General features: G+C 51.2%; 1 protein-coding gene across 2 annotated transcripts in view; it reads left to right on the top strand.

The window, feature by feature from the left end:
- XPOT (exportin for tRNA) overlaps nucleotides 1-18866 on the top strand; it is a 464061-nt gene that overhangs the window by 381235 nt on the left and 63960 nt on the right. For both annotated transcript variants that reach the window (XM_085653409.1, XM_085653408.1), the window contains one exon: nucleotides 3816-3931. In XM_085653409.1, the coding sequence (XP_085509535.1) occupies nucleotides 3816-3931 (116 nt within the window). The remainder of the gene's footprint in view (nucleotides 1-3815; nucleotides 3932-18866) is intronic.

Below are 18866 nucleotides of genomic sequence, written 5' to 3' on the forward strand. Positions count from 1 at the left end.
TACTGCAAAGAACACAAAGTGCACACTATGAAACTAATTTCAAAGATGAGCCTCCCTTGAGAAGTACATTGTTTATGCATTTTTGTGTTATACATAGATTGAACAATAGTGGCACTGCAGATTACAAAAAGAAGTATCCAAATTAACATTTCTTCTCATAGTTCCCTGGTGGTCTCTCCAATGGAGCATTTTGGGGCCATCACCTTCTATTAAAAAATCGAGACAGGAGCCCCTGTGCTGAGCTAGAGAGGCACGCTTCTAACTACCTCAGGATTAGCTGTTAAACACTTGTCCACAATGTTTGTGTTTTGTGCAAAAGAAAAGTAAAGATTTTAACCGCTTCATTAATAGCTATATAAAAACATGCCCACAAGATGTGTCCCTTGGGAAAAATAAAATTTCTAGAGTCAGAGCTTCCAATTTTGATCTCATGGGTAGTCTAGCAGTACTTCCTGTTATATATTATCCAGCTCTGTCTGAGTAAACCAGCTTAAGAAGCCTCTTTTATTAAGAGGATATCTGGTTTAAAGCTTAGGAAAGAGAGCTCTCCTCAGTCTTTGTTTTTTCTCGAACTCCTGGCATTCTAGATACCAGATAGACACTTATCCTTTAATTTATTTCAGGAAAGAGTATTGTTTACTTGTTATTTTACTGATCAGTTATGTTGCTGGTGTCCATATCCTGGCTTCTCGATGATTAAATAATTTAGCTCACTGAGACATCCTTTATCTAATGTTCTTTATTGATTACTGGCAATGTGTTTTTTAACAGACTTTTCTTAACTGGAAATCTAGTTCTCCAGTATGGGTGTCTTCAATATTGGCCTCTCTATTGCATTCTGGAGTGCTGGAACAATATACCTGCCTTATTGGGGAAGTGTGGTGCCTCTGTTTATCTGCCCATTTTTTATCCTTGAGTTCTATTTAAATTTTTTTTTAAATCAAAAATGAGGTTAAGAATATTTTCTCATCTTAAGTTTTTTAAAAATGCGAAATATATTGCCCAGTTATTTATATAAAAAGAAAAATTTGCCTTTAGATATGTCATATATTTTTTTGTTAAAACGTGTATATTTCACAAGTATGCTATCATTTGTTTGAGTTATGTTGAATAAAATTACATTCCCCTGAGTGGAGTCAAAAAGTTCTTGTATTTGTCTTAGGCTCCTGGTAGTGCTCTCTTACTGCATGTTTGAAAAAGATGTTGAATGTAGATTTACCTGTATGGGGGTATTGGTTGAGGTATACGAAGTTTGGAAACCGGCTCTAAACATGTTGCAGCAGTGTACGCTGCATTTAAGCATGAAGTGTTCATATCTTAGATGTGGATCAGTGGGTCCACAACTAATACATTATGTTGTCTAGCCAGGAGAGAGGGGCCCAAACCCTGGGAGTACTGTTAGCAACCTGATAATGCTCTATGGCCATCAGTGGAATGACTCAGCCAACTCTCAGATGAAGTGATAAGCAGCCAAAGAATACTGTATCGGCACCATCCGGGTGCAACAGTGGCCAAACCCGCAGAAGCATGGTAGACAACCAGAGAATGCTATTGGAAATCCACTGATTAATAAGAGACCCGATCAGTGGATGCAGAGATAAGCAGCTTGGGAATACTGTATGACAGTGACAAGTTAAAACGTACTCTAGGAAGTTCACCTAGGATTGAGAGAGGCTCAACTCCTGCAAGTATAGACATACACATAAGCAAAGAGTTCATTGTGGAGGAAGTCATAGGCTGTCACTGTAATAGGATTAGTATAAAAAGGTTTCCCTTCGTTATTTGATGAAACCTGCATGCAAATGTTGATCATTGTTTGCGCTCGCTCTCTCTCTCTTTCTCTCTCTCTCTTTCTCTCTCTCTCTTTCCCTCTCTCTCTCGTATGTATGTATATGTGTGTATATATATATATATGTGATCAAGACCGCTGTGTCGGTCGAAACGCGTCTGAACCTATCCTTTGTTTAAAATAAATCGAGCATGAAAATCTGAACCAGCATTTGAGTGTCCGTGTCTTTTGGGAGTACCGGCTGGTGCTTCGGAAGGAGGATTCGATATATATATATATATATATGTGTGTGTGTGTGTGTGTGTGTATATATATTATCTACTGGCGGTCGCCAGTAGATAGTTATAGTTAGGACCCTGTTTCCATAGGAAATCCGCAACATTCTATTTGGAATAACTTTGGCGCCGGTCGACGAATCCTCGCAAAATTTTCAAAATAGGTGGGGCGCTACGCTCCGCTCCTACCCTGAAAGTCTCTGGCGGATTCGTCAAGCGGGGGCTGAGAAAAAAGGGGGGTCCCAAAACGCGTTTTTCCCATGCATTTTTCCATAGGACCTTTAGACACAGCTACAGCCCGAACGGCTGAACAGAGTTACTTGAAATTTGGCAGAGAGGTAGTCCTCAGGTCAATGAAGTGCCTTTTGTAGGTTTGTTGTAAATCTGTTCAGTAGATCCTGAGAAAATAGCATTTAAATCAATATATATATCTGTGGCAGCTTACGGTGCGCTTACCGTGCGCTTACGGTAAGCTTACCGTACGCGTACGGTGCCGTGCGCGAGCGCGATTCTGATTGGCTGTTAGATCTAAGTAAACATTCGAATCGGTCGAAACCAGGAAGCGGCGGCCGCCATTTTCTCTCTCGCACTCTGAGTGAGGCAGCAAAAACAAAGGCAAAAAACATCTAAAGGGGCAATGTATTCAGTTCCTAACCACCTAGCATTGATGATGGTGTCCCCAAAGAACCCCCAAGGACAAAAATTCAATTTTATTGAAAATATAAATGATTACCTTTCACAACGAAGCGCATAATATGTCCTCCATGTGCGCACGGTGCGCGAAGCGCATCGTGCGTACATGGCCCATCCCGCGTAACGTGGGCACGCGGTGCGCGCAGCGCACCGCCTGACCACCGTGCGCGCACGGCACTAACTGCGTAAAGTGGGCGCGCGGTGCGCGAAGCGCACTGTGCGCGCACGGAATGACCTGCGTTAACTGGGCGTGCACGCCACGAATGGCGTAAAGTAACTTAGCATTTAAAAAACCGTACAAATTCACTGAAAAAACCATAGGTTTCACACACGTTATAGTTAGGAATTAGCATTTAAAAAACCTTGCAAATTCACTGAAAAAACCATAGGTTTCACACATGTTATAGTTAGCGGAAATTTTTATCATAAAAAACCATTGAAATTCCCCCGTTATAGTTAGTGCAGGCAACTATAACTCACGCGACCGCAATCCTCTGCTGATGCTAATACTGTATTTAGACACTTATTTGCCCATGTCTTCTTCCATTAAATTTTAGCTATACATATATTACAAATATTTTTTTTTCATAAAGACACATAGGTCATCAGCAGAGGATTGCGGTCGCGTGAGTTATAGTTGCCTGCACTAACTATAACGGGGGAATTTCAATGGTTTTTTATGATTAAAATTTCCGCTAACTATAACATGTGTGAAACCTATGGTTTTTTCAGTGAATATGTATATATATATATATGTGCGTGTGTATGTATACATACCCAGACGACGGCTGTGGCCGAAACCTGTAGGTCGTTTTTTGTCTCTCTTTTTGCACTGTTTTGCACGCGTCAAAGAAAATGAAAAAGGACTTTTGCAACCAGTTACCTGATGTGAGTCGCTGTTTCAAGTGCTACCTTTCTGTGTTCTTTCATGATGGCAACACAATAATATAATAGCAGTACTGCCCATTATACAGAAAATGGTGTTCATATTGGGAGCTTTACAATTTTAAGCACTTTTGCAGATCTCTGCATGAATACAACATTTTTTCTTCCCTCAGGTGGCAAAGATGGACCCCCAGGATTTGCCGATTTTATCTACAAAAACATTGTTCCAGCATGCTTTTTAGCACCGTTGAAACCAACCTTTGACTTGTCGGATGCGCAAACAGTATTGGTATGTATGGCATATTTCTTGATGCGTTTTGCATTTTATAGTTTACATATCTTTTTTAAGGTGAATTGGTGTTTTTTTTTTTTTAACTACGACCTGCACACAGAATGCCTTATTTTTAATAATGGTAACTCAAGGGTGTTTGAATCTCTGAATTAACTAACATTTTCTTGCGGTGAAGATTTAGTCCTTTTCACATTTTTGATATGCACTGTTGCCACACCCTTAAAATGAATGAAATTCAGAACAACCATTGGCAAAGCCAATAGCGCTGTCTTGCATTTTAAAAAGCTTGCTGCATTGATAAAACCAAAACAAGAAATGGTTGTTTTATATATACTATGCATCTGTTATATAAAGAAGTTAATCTGTGATGATTCAGAGTATGTTCGAAATGTAAAATAGTCCCTCGCTGGTTTAACTTACTTATAAACCCCTAGGATATGGTACAAGATAGGATATGGTACAAGAGGTGCCAAGGCCTAGTAAATTAAATTTCACTAGTGGGCTGAAGCACTTAATTGTGCCACCACTACAGTGACACAATGAAAATGATACTCTCTGACTGCAAATGCAGCCTATTCAGGCATCTTTAAATTGCCAATTTGACATGGCAAAATTAACTTTTTTTGCGCGACCAAAACATTATGTTCGAGGCATATGAGCTGCAGATTACACACTACGCATAGATTTGTCTTGGAAAGTCTTTGGAAGTCACGAGGTAGGTGACTCCTCCTTCGGATCATAGTGCGCATGGGCATCGGCTCCATCCTCAGATTGTTTTTTCCGCCATCGGGCTCGGATGTGTTTCTCGCTCTCCAGTTCGGAACCGTTAACGGTTTTCTCTTTCCAGGCCCAATCCTTCCCTTTTCGACGGTATTGTCTCGATCGCGTTTTCCCAATCCATGCTACTCTAAACAACTTCGAAGTCTTCGATTCCGGTCGTCGACGGAGGCCTTCGGGCCTACCTGGACCTCATCTTCTGGCTCATGGAAAGGACGCCATTCAAAAAGTGTCCTCGATGTGGGTCGAAGTTTCCCCACACCGACCTGCATGAGCTGTGCAACCTCCTCCTCTCACCAGAGCACGAGGCCAGAGACTGTCCAGCTTGCGCCTTCTTCCGCTCCAAGAAGACGATCCGGAACCGACAAGCTAGAAGAACAATAGCTCGCTCGGCATCTTCGATCCCCGACGACATCTTCCAAGAAGGCGTCGATGTGCCAGAGCAGGGGTGGGTCGAAGAAGGCCTCATCAGTGCCTCCGAAGCAGATGACTCCGATGTTGAGGACATCACCCCAGCACAGAGGGCCGTGAGTACAGATGTCGACCCCAACCCCAGCTCGACACCATCAAAAAAGGCTTCGGTCACACCTTCGCCTTCGAGCCCAGGTGCACACCGAGAGACTGCTTCCCATGCCCCGCCTTCGGGCCCGGTAAAGAAGCCTACTAAGCCTTTAGGTGACTCGGGCTCGAGTCAGCCTACCCTCGGTCCTGAAAAACATACACAGGCACTGAAAAATAAGTCATCCTCTTCCTCATCCACGCCGACTGCTGCTTCGACATCTAAGCACTCTGCGTCGAACACTAGCACCGGCTCCTCGACACCAACACATTCGTAGCCGACCAAAAAACTGCCACCAAAGGGCCCCGACTGCAATGCTTCGAAGCCGAAAAAGACCTCGGAACTGAGAAAATAGGTTCCATCGGCCAAAGACACTGCAAAATTGAACGGTTCCAAACCCAGAACCGCAACCGAGTCGGCGCCGAAAAAACCTACGGCACCAACACCGTCGGCACCGAAGGATCTGCCTCCCACAGAAGAACTGTTTCACCCAGATTCTATAAATCAACAACAAGAGAGGGAGGGAAGTTACTGGAGCCACTCTTAATCCCCCTGGGATTAAGAGTGGCTCCAATCAAACAACAAGAGTGAATCCTGAATTCAGAATGAACTAGCATAAAAAAGTGCTCACTGTGTTTTAAAAGAACCCTCACTCGCCAACCTAGTTGGTGACATGCTTCATCATTGGGTTCCCACCAGAGAGGCCGAATGCCTCTCCGGTGTACTGCGATGCCTGAACTACAGCGGAGCTATTTTTTTGGGGGAGACAGTGCAAAAAGAGGTGGTAGTGTGAAATGTGAAGTTTAAAAAGGTGTCACAATTTTATCCAGAAACGATTTTAATGGTGGAAAACTGGACACAGTTAAAAGAAAGTGTTGGATGCATAAAACCTAGTTATAATAGACCAGTTGCATCCTAGATTGAGTGAAAAGAGGTCAACATTTTTCTGCTTCTAAAAGTGTTGGACGAACCATTCGTCAGGACCTGGGGGGGGACTACCACGGTGGTGTACGCACGCTAAGCCAAACCCTAACCTGTGGAGTCTGGGACCGTTTTAACTCACGGTTCTAAATGGCATTCAGGACTTCTGAAAGCTTTAATATCTGTTGAGACAAAGAAAAGGAGATAGTCGAACATAACAATTCACAACACAAATGATGGTCAAGAAGCATGCCTCAATCGTTGGTGTATACTCCAAAAGGTCGCATGCATACCATATACTGTGCTCTCACATAAACAGTGGTACGATTCTGCTAGGCTACAGTGATTCGTAGTGTCACTGTATAAAGTTATATTAGTACTTCGACAGCACATCCCAAAGAATAACACTCTCGCAGGTATATGCAGAAGAGATAACAAAATGCATTGAAATATCAGTAGAAATCAATCGTAATATTATCAGTTCAGAATTTGAGACAAAATGATTGACACATGCTGTCAGCAGAAACTCAGTAAAGTAAACTGAGTAGAACCAGCGAAAGTAGACTTGGCGCAGAACGAGGAAAAAGCAGGGCTTGTCATACATAAAACAGACTGTGTTAAAAGGAAACGCTACTTGGGGGCTTACGTGAAGTACTAGTACACCTCACGGCATGAGTCCTGGTGGGGGGCGGGACTTGTAGTCACACACTGTGTACACAAGAGGGAAAAAAACGGAAAGGCATTAGAGCAAGGTAATAGTTACCGCTATAGCCGTGGGAGTGAACTAGACGGAGGCACTTACTTCATCAAAGTCTTCCGCCCACTCGGTACCTGTCTTTACCCTCCATAGGACTCTGAGATTGACGAGCTTTCTACGGGGAAGGTATCATATAGGAAGTGGACTGGTACTGCGGGGGAGTGTGCGTGTAGGCACGCTGACGCGATGGCGCGGAGCCGCTTCAGAGGCTAAATCACTAGAATGCTAAAGTCACGGTCAGCGTGCGGAAAAAGGATGAGTAAGTCTCCTCAACGTGGTGACGTAGGACCGCTGCGGGGAGTGTGCGGCTAGAGAAAATAGGTTTCGGACAGTGTGTGAAATAAAAAATATATGTTTTAAGCAACACTGATGTATATCCATTAATTTATGAAGACTTTTGTTGCAAATGTACGGGTTGGAAAAAAAAGGCAAGGGGGGGGGGCGTGCGATGTCACGTGCACGTTTCTCCATGTATGCAGGCTGAAGAAAAGGATTATCGCCAATGTGCTCAATCAGAAGAAATATAGAGATTGAATACAAAGGCATTGGAACGTGAGCTGAACTATTCAAAATAAAACAATGCCCATACTTTAAGTCGGCTAAGGGTCGTGTATGACATAAAGTGGGTGGGGGGATTGAATATCCCAGGCAATGAGTGGAAATGGCTGAGTAAAAGTGAGTCTAGCGTCTTAGGACAGAGCCCCAGGGGATGTTGTCATTAAAACCCTGTATGTTAGTGGAAAGACGATAAATCCATCTTTGTTCCTTCTCGAAAAGAACACTGGTTGACCTGTTACGCTGTGATTTGTTCTATCACAGTCCATTGGAGGTCGTTCACAGTATGGTTCATTTGTGCAAAATGGTCGGTCAGTTTGGTTATGTTCTTTCTGCAACGGATGTTGCTCCGGTGTTCCACGATCCGCTGCTTAATTTTACGGGTAGTCATACCTACATATCTGGTGCCACAGGGACAAGTTAAGAGATCGACCAAATTGGACGAGTTGCAGTTGGTATGTGCGCGTTGTACCCAGAATTTTCCGGGTTCCAGATCAAGGGTCTTTTTTTTGATAAACAAGTTTTTATTGTTTTTAGCAGTACAACAAAAAAACGTCTGGCCCTCCAAGTCCCCACCACGCATCACATTTCCACCCTCTCCCAAAACCGTCCCCCCCCCCACCCCCCCCAATCCACTCCGCTAAGGTATATTGCCTAGCCATTTCCCCCACACCTTCCGGTATTTCTTGGGACAGCCGCGTGCCTGATAGAGAGTCCGCTCCTGCGCCGCACACCAGTCCACCCCGGCGCCCCATTTAGCTACGGTTGGCGGCTGTGGCTGCTTCCATGCCGCTGCAATGTCTCGTTTAGCCACCATCAAGGCCGTCATGAGGAACAGGTGTTCTGAGCGCGTGCCATCCAATCCATCCGTGATGCCCATTAGGGAATGTCTAGGTTCATGCGGCACCTCCCACCCCAGGACCTCCGTAAGCTCGGACTCAATGCCCCTCCAGAACCCCTCCAGCTCCGGGCAGGACCACACCACATGAAGAAAATCAGCCGGCTCGGAGCCACAGCGGGGGCAAGCCGCATCTCCGGAGACGCCCGCGCCGTGTAGGCGGGCCGGCGTGAGATAAGCAGTGTGCAAGTAATAAATTTGGACAAGCCGTAGCCGAGCTGAGGCCGTCACCAAGCGGGGGGGCCATAAGGGCGTCCCGCCAGTCGGCCTCGTCCAGGGGACCCACACAGCCCTCCCAGCGCTCCTTAAGGCCCTCAAGGGACGTAGGGGTGCAGTTGACGAGGGAGCGGTAAATCCTAGAAACGCTCCCCCTCCCCAAGTTGCCCAGCATAACGTGAGCCTCCGGGGGGCTGTGGTCCGGCAGCCGGATGTCCAGCGGGGTGTGGGTGCGTATAGCATGGCGCAGCTGGAGGTATCTAAAGAATTGGGAGGAGTGGAGGGAGAAGCGCGCCTGCAGCTCTGAAAAGGAACACATTCGCCCGCCCCGCCAGACGTCCCCCAGCTGGGAAATGCCAATTGAGTCCCACGATCGAAACCCTCCCAGCGCCGCGACCTCACGCAGCCATGTCCCGTGCCACAGGGGCGTGACCTGGGTCAGCCTCCCCGTCCAGTGGGTATGACGGAGCGCCGCTCGCCAGGACAAGAATACGGCCCTGGTGATATCCGGGCAAGAGGCGGGGACGGACGCGCCATACACACGATCCTGGATACCGGAGAAGCCCAACTCACCGAGTTCCACCCTATAGGCTGGGTCAGACCAACCCCCCCCCAAACCAGTCATGTACGACCAGCAGGCGAGTGGCAAGATAATAAAGATAGAGGTCAGACATGCCCAGGCCCACATCAAAGGTGGGTATGCGGCACGTCGATAATGCCAGCCGGTGCCTCCCGCTGCCCCAGAGGAATCTCGTCACCATCGCGTCCAACTCGCGGAACCAAGGGCGCGGAAAGGAGAGGGGGGTGTTTTGCAGCACATAGAGAAACCGGGGAAGAATCATCATTTTATAGAGGGCCACTCTCCCTAGCGGATTGAGAGGCAACTGGTGCCAACGCACCAAGTCCGCCTTGGCTTTCTTCACCAGGGGGGTGACATTGAGTGCCCAGCTCAGCTCCGGGAGGAGGGAGACCCAGATACCCAGGTACTGGAACGATAGCCGGCGGAGAGGGATGGTCTCCTGCCAGTCAAAACACTCCCTGGATGGGTGCAGCGGGACCAGCACCGATTTCCGCGAGTTGAGGGATAGACCAGACGCCCGGCTGAAACGGCTCAGGATGGAGAGGCCACGGGGTCCGGAGTGCGCCGGGTCACTCAGATACAGCAGGACGTCGTCCGCGTAGAGTGCGATTTTGCCGGCCTCCAGGCCAGGCCACTCCCAGCCCCGAAGGACGGGATCAGATCTAATCAGGGCGGCTAGGGGTTCCATCACAAGGGCAAAGAGAAGGGGCGACAGTGGGCAACCCTGCCGCGTCCCCCGGCCGATCCGAAATGGCCTCGATAGCACTCCATTGACCAAGACCCTGGCCCGGGGATGGGCATATAGGACTCGCACCATCCCCACGAACCGGGGGCCAAAACCCATGCAGGTCAGGACCTCAAATGGGTAGGCCCATCCCACTGAGTCAAATGCCTTCTCGAAATCAGCGAGGAGGAGAGCGAGGTACGGGGACAGCCGATGGCGGTGGGCCAGGGCCACATGGAGACGGCGGAGACAGTGGCGGGTGCCCCGAGCAGGCATGAAGCCACATTGGTCCGGGTGGACCAAGGTCGACAGCAAGGGCCTAAGCCGTTGAGCCAGGATCGCCGCATAGAGCTTCACGTCCGTGTTAATAAGCGAAATGGGACGGTAGGCCGCCCTATCGGTGGACGGTGGCGTGGATTTAGGCAAGACCACAATCGTGGCCATATCCGCCTCCGGGGGAAAGGAACCCTTCTCAATCGCCTCCGCATAGTGAGCGCACAACCGCGGTACAAGGGCGTTTCTGTATATGGCGTAGAATTCCTGGGGGAACCCGTCGGGTCCCGGCGTCTTCCCCGCGGACGTACGCCCAATGGCATCTCCAATCTCCAATCTCCTCAAGGGAGATGGGGACCTCCAGGCTTTCCCACTCGGCCGGCCGAAGCCGAGCGAGGTGTGCGCCCCCAGACGTGAGTAAAGCGGCCAAGGAAAGAGTCGGTGCACGGGCCCGGTAGAGCTGAGAATAAAATTGGGCAAAAGCCGCTGCCATCTCCACAGAGGAGGACCGGAGCACCCCCGTGGAATCCGTGACCGCCGGGATGATACACGACGCCCTGGGGTAGGTCGCCAGGCGATGTAACAGCGCACCGTTCTTGTCACCCCAGCCATACACCCTTGCCACCGAGGACTGCCAAAGGAGCCTGGCCGCATCAAGGGACCGCTGGCTAATTTCCTGGCGAAGGAGCCGCAGCCGCCGGGCCGACGCCGGGTCATCGTTTGCAGCGAGAGACTGTTCCAGTCTGAGCGCCTGGGCCTCGCAGGCAGTGAGCTGCTGCAGCCGCGACTGGCGGTGCCGCACCACTTGCGCCTTAGCCGCCCCTCTAATGGTCGCCTTGCAGGCCTCCCACAGAGTACTTGCCGATGAGACCGAGCCCTCATTGGCGGAGTAGTATTGAACGAGTTCGGTACCCACCGCCTTGCGCAGCGCCTTGTCCTGGAGGAACCAGGCGCTAAACCGCCACACCGGACGAGCCGTATGCGGCGGAGGACCCAGGCCCAGGAGGACCGGCGAGTGATCCGAAATCCCTCTGGGCAGAATGCGGACGTCCTGGACGCCCCCGCAGTCGGTGGGGGGGACAAAGATCATGTCGAGGCGGGCGTGGGAATGGTGAGCGGCCGACGTGTGAGTGTAATGACGCATCTGAGGATGCCAGAGCCTCCAGGCGTCGCAGAGGCCCTGAGCATCGGCCCAGCCCGCCAGCTGCCGCGCGAGAGTCCGAGATCGGTCCCGAGGAGTCCAGCTGAGGGGCCATGACGGCATTAAAATCCCCCCCAAGCACTACCATGCCCCCCGGGAGCAGCGCCAGCAGAGAGGCCGCGTGGGACAAAGCCTGCGCCAGTCCCGAGGGCGGTGCATAGAGCGAGAGGAAGCTAAGCGGCCTACCATCGAGCGTGCCGCAGATAGCAATCCCGGTGCCCCGAGGGTCGTGGGTCACCCGTGTAAGGACAAAGGGGAAGGAACGGCGCAGCAGGATCGCCACCCCGCGGGAGCCACGAGCAAACCCTGAATGCCACACCCGATCGTAGCCATTGCGCGCCAGGAAGGGGCATTTTTCCCCGATAAGGTGGGTCTCCTGAAGAAGGAGCACGTCGGCCCCTATGCGGTGAGCATATTTGAGGACCGTGGTGCGCTTGAGCCTATCCAACAGGCCGTTCACGTTCCAAGACATGATGCGCATCCGCGCCCCGGGGGCTAGGTCAGCCATGGAAGCCACGAGCGGGATACGCCGCGGAATCGAGCACCTGGGGCGGCGTCAGGAGGACCCGAGGCCGCGCCAACGCGCAGGGAGTGAAGGAGGGTCGCCCAGGCAGCGCGGGGAGAGCAGAGGACAGACGAAAGGGAGCCAGGGAGGCCAGGCGGGGAGCGGGAGCGAGTGGAGCGCATATGAATGTCAGTGCGAAGCTCTGGACCAGCGCACGCAGGGAACTGTCGTGTGACACGAGCAAGAGGAACCAGACCCAAACTAGAGGAAACACCCGCCCCAAGAGGAGCAACCAGCAAAACAAAACCCCAACAAACCCAACCCCCCCCCCCCCCCCCCCCATTTCCCACCCTATACTTCGAGAACTGAAGCATCTGTCGCCCTAACTGTAACAGCAACTACAAGGCCCCAAGCGATGTGCTCGGGTGTCAAGAGCGTGGTGGACCCCTCCAGATGTGCGGATGCGAGAGTCCGGTCCTAGATCACTACAGATGAGCGGGAAGCCGCTGAGTCCAGGTCCGTAGTGGAGGCCCCAACAGCGGGACCAGGCCGTCCGGCCCCCTGCCGAAACAGAGGACAGAGAAGAGTCAGATCGCTGGGCTGCGGGAGAGATCAGAAAGGTCCACTGACACGGGAAGGGGGGTCAGGGACGGGTCCAACAGACGGGCCGACTGGCGCCCGGGTCCCCCAGCCGCCCTGGAGGACGTCCCGGAGGAGGCGGAGGAGTCCCGCAGTCCTCTCCCCGATGCACTTGTGGAGCGAGGCCCAGCCGCCAGCCCCCCCCCCCCCGGGCCGCCAAGACCGCGTGCGCCTCCTGCGGCCCGGGCGCCGGGGCCCGGCCGCCTCCCGATCCGAAGGCCGCCGAGCCGGTGATTCCCGCTCTGCCTGGCGCAGCGGTCGTTCTTCGGTGAGCCAAGTCCAGGCCGCCCGGGGGGTGTCAAAAAACAGGGTCTTACTCTGGAAGACAACACGGAGGCGTGCCGGGAATTGAAGCTGGTAGCTGAGGCCCAGGGAGCGCATCTTGTGCTTCACTTCCACGTACGAACGGCGTTGCTCCTGGACCTCCCGGGTGTAGTCTGGGAATACCATGATGTTGTGGTTGTTGAAGGACAAGGGAGCCTGCACCCGCGCCTCCTTCAGAATAGCGTCTCTGTCCCTAAAGTTGAGGATCCACAAGATGAAGGGGCGCGGGGGGGCCCCCACAGGAGGCTTGGCGGCCAACGACCGATGCGCCCGCTCGATGACAAACCAGGCGGACAAGCTGGCCGACGGCATCCAAGATTTGAACCATTTCTCCAGGAAGTCATCGGAGCGGCCAGATTCCACCCCCTCCGGAAATCCCACCAGGCGAAGGTTGTTGCGGCGGGCCCGATTTTCGGCATCCTCCGCCCGCCGATGCAGCTCTTTAGAATGAGTCGTGAGCTCCCGAACCTGGTCTTGGAGCTGCCGAATGTCGTCCTCCGCTGTCGAGATCCGGGACTCCGTCTCGGTGATGCGAGCCGTGGCATTGCGCAGGTCCTGCCTCAGTAGTGCGACGTCCACTTTCACCTCCCCGACCATCCCCTCAAGGGACGTACGGGAGGCGGTGATGGCCTGCAATATGGCGGCAAGGTCCGTGCCAGGAGTCGGTGCCACCTCCCCGCCCGTGCCCGGGGGGTCAGAGGTCGTGAAGCGGTCGATTTTGGTCTGGTGGGGCGCGGCCGCTGATTTGGCGCCCCTGTCCTTGCCCATGGCTACCCTCGTGGAGCGCGCACCGGTGTCCAGGCGCTGCAGATCGAATCGCCAACCTGCCTCACCCAGCGTCCAAGCGACCGGGCCACACAGGGAACGCAAAGGAGAAGAGGTGTCGTCGTCCCCTCACAGGGTCCACCGAGGACTCTGCAGGCCGGCGTGGCCCCCTCACACAGGCGCCGTCCGCGCCGTCCCTGCTCCGGGTCCAGCACCCACAACGGGCCCACGGGGTCGCCCGACAGCGCTCCCGGCCCGGGGCCCCGGGCCCCAACAGGACCCCCCCAGGCGGGGGAGGGGAAGCAGGGCGCCCCAAGCCCAACAGCAGCAGGGTCCAACCAGCGGTGGCGGGGGGGGGGGAAGGTCCAATGACCGGCAGCCGGAGGGGGGCCCTCCCGCGGTGGAAGCCGGCACCCGCGGCGAGAGCACGTCCGCGTCCCCAGCGAGGCCTCCACTCAATCGCCTCCAGCGCCAGCCATCAGTTGATGCAGGGGAAGGAGCCAGGAGCCAGGGCCGGCAAGGCCCACTGGGGCCGGCCACACAGGTCCGCAGCGCTCACCTTCGGTCAGCTCCAGTAGAGGCCTCAGCCGGATCCAGGCCCTCCCGGCCACGCAGGACCCCAGCAGCGCCCCACGGATCGGTGGAGACTCCACGCCAGGCCAGCCGCAGCGTCAGACTATTCCGGGGCCCTCCCTGGATCCCGTGATGGGCAGCTGGCCACCGTCAGCCTCGCGGCCCGAGTCACGCGGTGGCGCCGCGGCCTCGCGCAGGATCCAACGCCGGGGGCAGCACCAGTCAGCCGGGTCTCCCTCTCGGCCGCGCAGCAACGGGCGGCAGAACTCGAGCCCGGGAGCAGGCAGGCAGCCCAAAGTGGGACCGAGTGTAGATCCCCGGTCCCGCTGCAGGTAGGGACCCTCAGATCGCCGCTAGGACGGCGGGAAGCGGATGATTGCCGGATGCGAGGGGTCAAGCACCAGGAGCCTCACCGCGAGGCAGCCATCTTCGTGTGCGCCACCTAGCGCGCTCCCAGATCAAGGGTCTTCGAGGTTGTGGTCAAGTGGCACACACTGCAAGAACCACAGGGGAAATGCCCTGTTACTTTTGGAAGGCCCCACGAAAGGAGGACAGAGGGAGTGTTGTCAATCAATGCGGGCCTGAGTCTCGTATGGACCAGGGCATCTTTGATGCTCCTTGCTTTTTTTAAAGAAAAAGTGGTTTTTCCCATTTGACGTTGTTGATTTCCAAAATCCGCCAATGTTTACGGATTGACCTTGTTACTGCATTTGATGCAGTACTGTACGTGGTGACACATGTGAGTGCAATGTCCATCGTAGGTTTTGGTATTTCTTCAAGTAAAGCTTCTCTATGCTGGTTCCTCGCCCTTTTGCAACTTTTTCTGAGGATCTTCTCAGGGTAGCCTCGTTTTTGGAGCTTCTCGGTCAGGCCCGCTGCTTGTAAATGAAAATCTTCCAACCTGCTGCAGTTACGTCTTAGGCGGAGGTACTGTCCAAAAGGAAGATTCTCTCTCAGCGGTTTAGGGTGGAAACTGGAGAAGGCTAAGAGGTTGTTTTTTGCAGTTGGTTTATAGTGAGTTTTTGTCATCAATTGGCTCTCTGATTTAGTAATGACCAGGTCTAGGAAGATCATTTCGTTCATGTCAAAGGCATAAGTGAACTTCAGGTTCGGGTCACAACCATTGATCCATTCAAAGAATTCCAAAAGTTGATCCTCGGGCCCTTGCCAGATCAATAGGACGTCATCTATATATCTTTTCCGGAAAGATATATAGGACGCAAAAGGGTTATTAGTGGCCAAAATGTATGTCTTTTCAAAATCATAAACATAAAGGCCAGCCACACTAGGAGCAAAAGTACTGCCCATTGAAGTACCTGTGGTTTGCAAGAAGAGGCTTCCTTTGTATTCAAAAAAGTTTCTCTTAAGGGCCAAGGTGGCACATTCGACAATAAAACGTCTGGGTGTCTGGAAGTCCCAAGTAGTGGCTTCTAAAGCTTCACTGATAACCCTAATGGTGTCGTCCTGGGGTATCCTGGTGTACAGACTCTCGATGTCTAGGGAGACCAGGAAGGTGGAATCCTGGTCCACCCTAACATCTTGGAGAAGTGTCAAAAGGCTCTTTGTGTCTTTAAGGTAGGTGGAACTTGCCAGAATCAGGGGTTTTAGAAAAAAGTCACAGTATTTGGAGAGCAGTTCCAAAAGTAAACCAATGCCCGAGAGAATTGGGCGACCTGGCGGGGGGTTCTGTTCTTGTGGGTTTTGGGTAGGGTATAAAAGTAGGGGATGGTGCCCTCACCTTTAGTGAGGAAGTCTGCTTTGTGTCGGCTTAGGTGTCCGTTAGCTTCAGCTTCCTCAACTCGAGTGACAATGGTTGTTCTCAAATCTGTGAAGGGGTCAGCTGGTAAAGGTGTGTAATTTTTTGGGTCGTTAAGGAGATGTCTGCACTCAGTGTCGTAATCTGCAGTGTCCTGGATAACCACCCCACCACCCTTATCTGCTGCTTTTATGACAATCTTGGAATTAGACTGGAGGGATTTTAGTGCCTCAAATTCGATACCACTCATATTTTTAAATACATCTGCCTCCTCGAAGGATTCTACGTCATTAAAGACTGCTTGTTCAAAAGCAAGTAATTCTGCTGGGACAGTGTGGGGTGGAGGTGTGAATGTGGGTTTTAGGCGTAGTCCTGTAGCATTTGTGTCTGTTAAGGGATCACTAGGTTGCTGATTTTCAAAAAAAGACTTCAATTTTAGTTTTCTGAAAAATTCTGCCGATTCACAATGGGCATTGTTTTATTTTGAATAGTTCAGCTCACTTTCCAATACCTTTGTATTCAATCTCTTTATTTCTTCTGATTGAGCACCTTGGCGATAATCCTTTTCTTCAGCCTGCATACATGGAGAAACGTGCACGTGACATCGCACGCCCCCCACCCCCTCTTGCCTTTTTTTCCAACCCGTACATTTGCAACAAAAAAGTCTTCATAAATTAATGGATATACATCAGTGTTACTTAAAACATATATTTTTTATTTCACACACTGTCCGAAACCTATTATCTCTAGCCGCACACTCCCCGCAGCGGTCCTACGTCACCACGTTGAGGAGAGTTACTCATCCTTTTTCCGCACGCTGACCGAGACGTTAGCATTCTAGTGATTTAGCCTCTGAAGCGGCTCCGCGTCATCGCGTCAGCGTGCCTACACGCACACTCCCCCGCAGTACCAGTCCACTTCCTATATGATACCTTCCCCGTAGAAAGCTCGTCAATCTCCGAGTCCTATGGAGGGTAAAGACAGGTACCGAGTGGGCGGAAGACTTTGATGAAGTAAGTGCCTCCGTCTAGTTCGCTCCCACGGCTATAGCGGTAACTATTACCATGCTCTAATCCCTTTCTGTTTTTTTCCCTCTTGTGTACACAGTGTGTGACTACAAGTCCCGCCCCCCACCAGGACTCATGCCGTGAGGTGTACTAGTACTTCACGTAAGCCCCCAAGTAGCGTTTCCTTTTAACACAGTCTGTTTTATGTATGACAAGCCCTGCTTTTTCCTCGTTCTGCGCCAAGTCTACTTTCACCTGTTCTACTCAGTTTACTTTACTGAGTTTCTGCTGACGGCATGTGTCAAACGTTTTGTCTCAAATTCTGAACTGATAATATTACGATTGATTTCTACGAATATTTCAATGCATTTTGTTATCTCACCTGCATATACCTGCGAGAGTGTTATTCTTTGGGATGTGCTGTCGAAATACTGATCTAACTTTATACACTGACACTGCGAATCATTGTACCCTAGCACAATCGTACCATTGTTTATGTGAGAGCACAGTATATGGTATGCATGCGACCTTTTGGAGTATACACCAACGATTGAGGCATGCTACTTGACAATCATTTGAGTTGTGAATTATTATGTTCGACTATCTCCTTTTCTTTGTCTTAACAGATATTAAAGCTTTCAGAAGTCCTGAATGCCATTTAGAACCGTGAGTTAAAACGGTCCCAGACTCCACAGGTTAGGGTGCGCCTTAGCGTGCGTACACCGCCGTGGTAGTCCCCCCCCAAGTCCTGACGAATGCTTCGTCCAACACTTTTAGAAGCAGAAACATGTTGACCTCTTTTCACTCAATCTAGGATGCAACTGGTCTATTATAACTAGTTTTTACGCATCCAACACTTTCTTTTAACTGTGTCCAGTTTTCCACCATTAAAATCGTTTCTGGATAAAATTGTGACACCTTTTTAAACTTCACATTTCACACTACCACCACTTTTTGCACTGTCTCCCAAAAAAACCTAGCTCTGCAGTAGTTCAGGCGGTGCAGCACACCGTAGAGGCATTCGGCCTCTCTGGTGGGAACCCAATGATGAAGCATGTCACCAACTAGGTTGGTGAGTGCGGGTTCTTTTAAAACACAGTGAGCACTTTTTTTATGCTAGTTCATTCTGAATTCAGCATTCACTCTTCTGTTGTTTGTTTCTTTTCACCCAGATTCTATCCAAAAAACTCTTGTGAATGATCCTAAGACTGGTCACTTACTGCATAGCATCAAGAAAAGACCCCTAGATACGCCTGCACCGGCTGCACCACCGAAAAAGAGAGACTTTGCTACCTCTCCATTGATCCCTTTTGCTCTTCCTCCTCCACACCACTCTCCTACACCATCACCTACTCCAGTAGATGATGATGATGACAACACCTCAGATGATGCAGGGGGAGGTGCAGACGATCAACCCCTAGGGTACCCTACTGGCTCCCCAGACCCCTGGGATGATTATAGTGTCCCAGACGTCCCTTACACCCCACAAGACGACATCTATCCCTCCAGACCTTCCCCCTCCAGAGGACAATATCGGCATCAACCAGCTCCTCCACAGAGCTGCCCTGTACCACGGAGTTGCCCTTCATACAGAACCAGTGGAGGAAGATTTTCTCATGGACACTTTTGACACCACACAAAGGTCCACCTCAATTTTACCCATGCTTAAAAAGGTCATTAAGCATGCACCAGAGGTCTTTAAAGACCCGGTCAGGGCGCGAGTCATCAACCCGAGAATAGAGAAAAAGTATAAGGCTGCCCCTACTGATCCAGCCTACATTAAAGGCCCCGCACCTCTAGACTCCCTTGTGGTCTCCAATGCACGGAAGAGGGCCAATTCCCAGTCATCAGGTGACGCACCACCACCAGATAAGGAATCTAAACTCCTAGACGCCTCTGGCA

The sequence above is a fragment of the Triturus cristatus genome, chromosome 4_1 (assembly GCF_964204655.1).
Source record: "Triturus cristatus chromosome 4_1, aTriCri1.1, whole genome shotgun sequence".
Taxonomy (NCBI): Eukaryota; Metazoa; Chordata; class Amphibia; order Caudata; family Salamandridae; genus Triturus; species Triturus cristatus.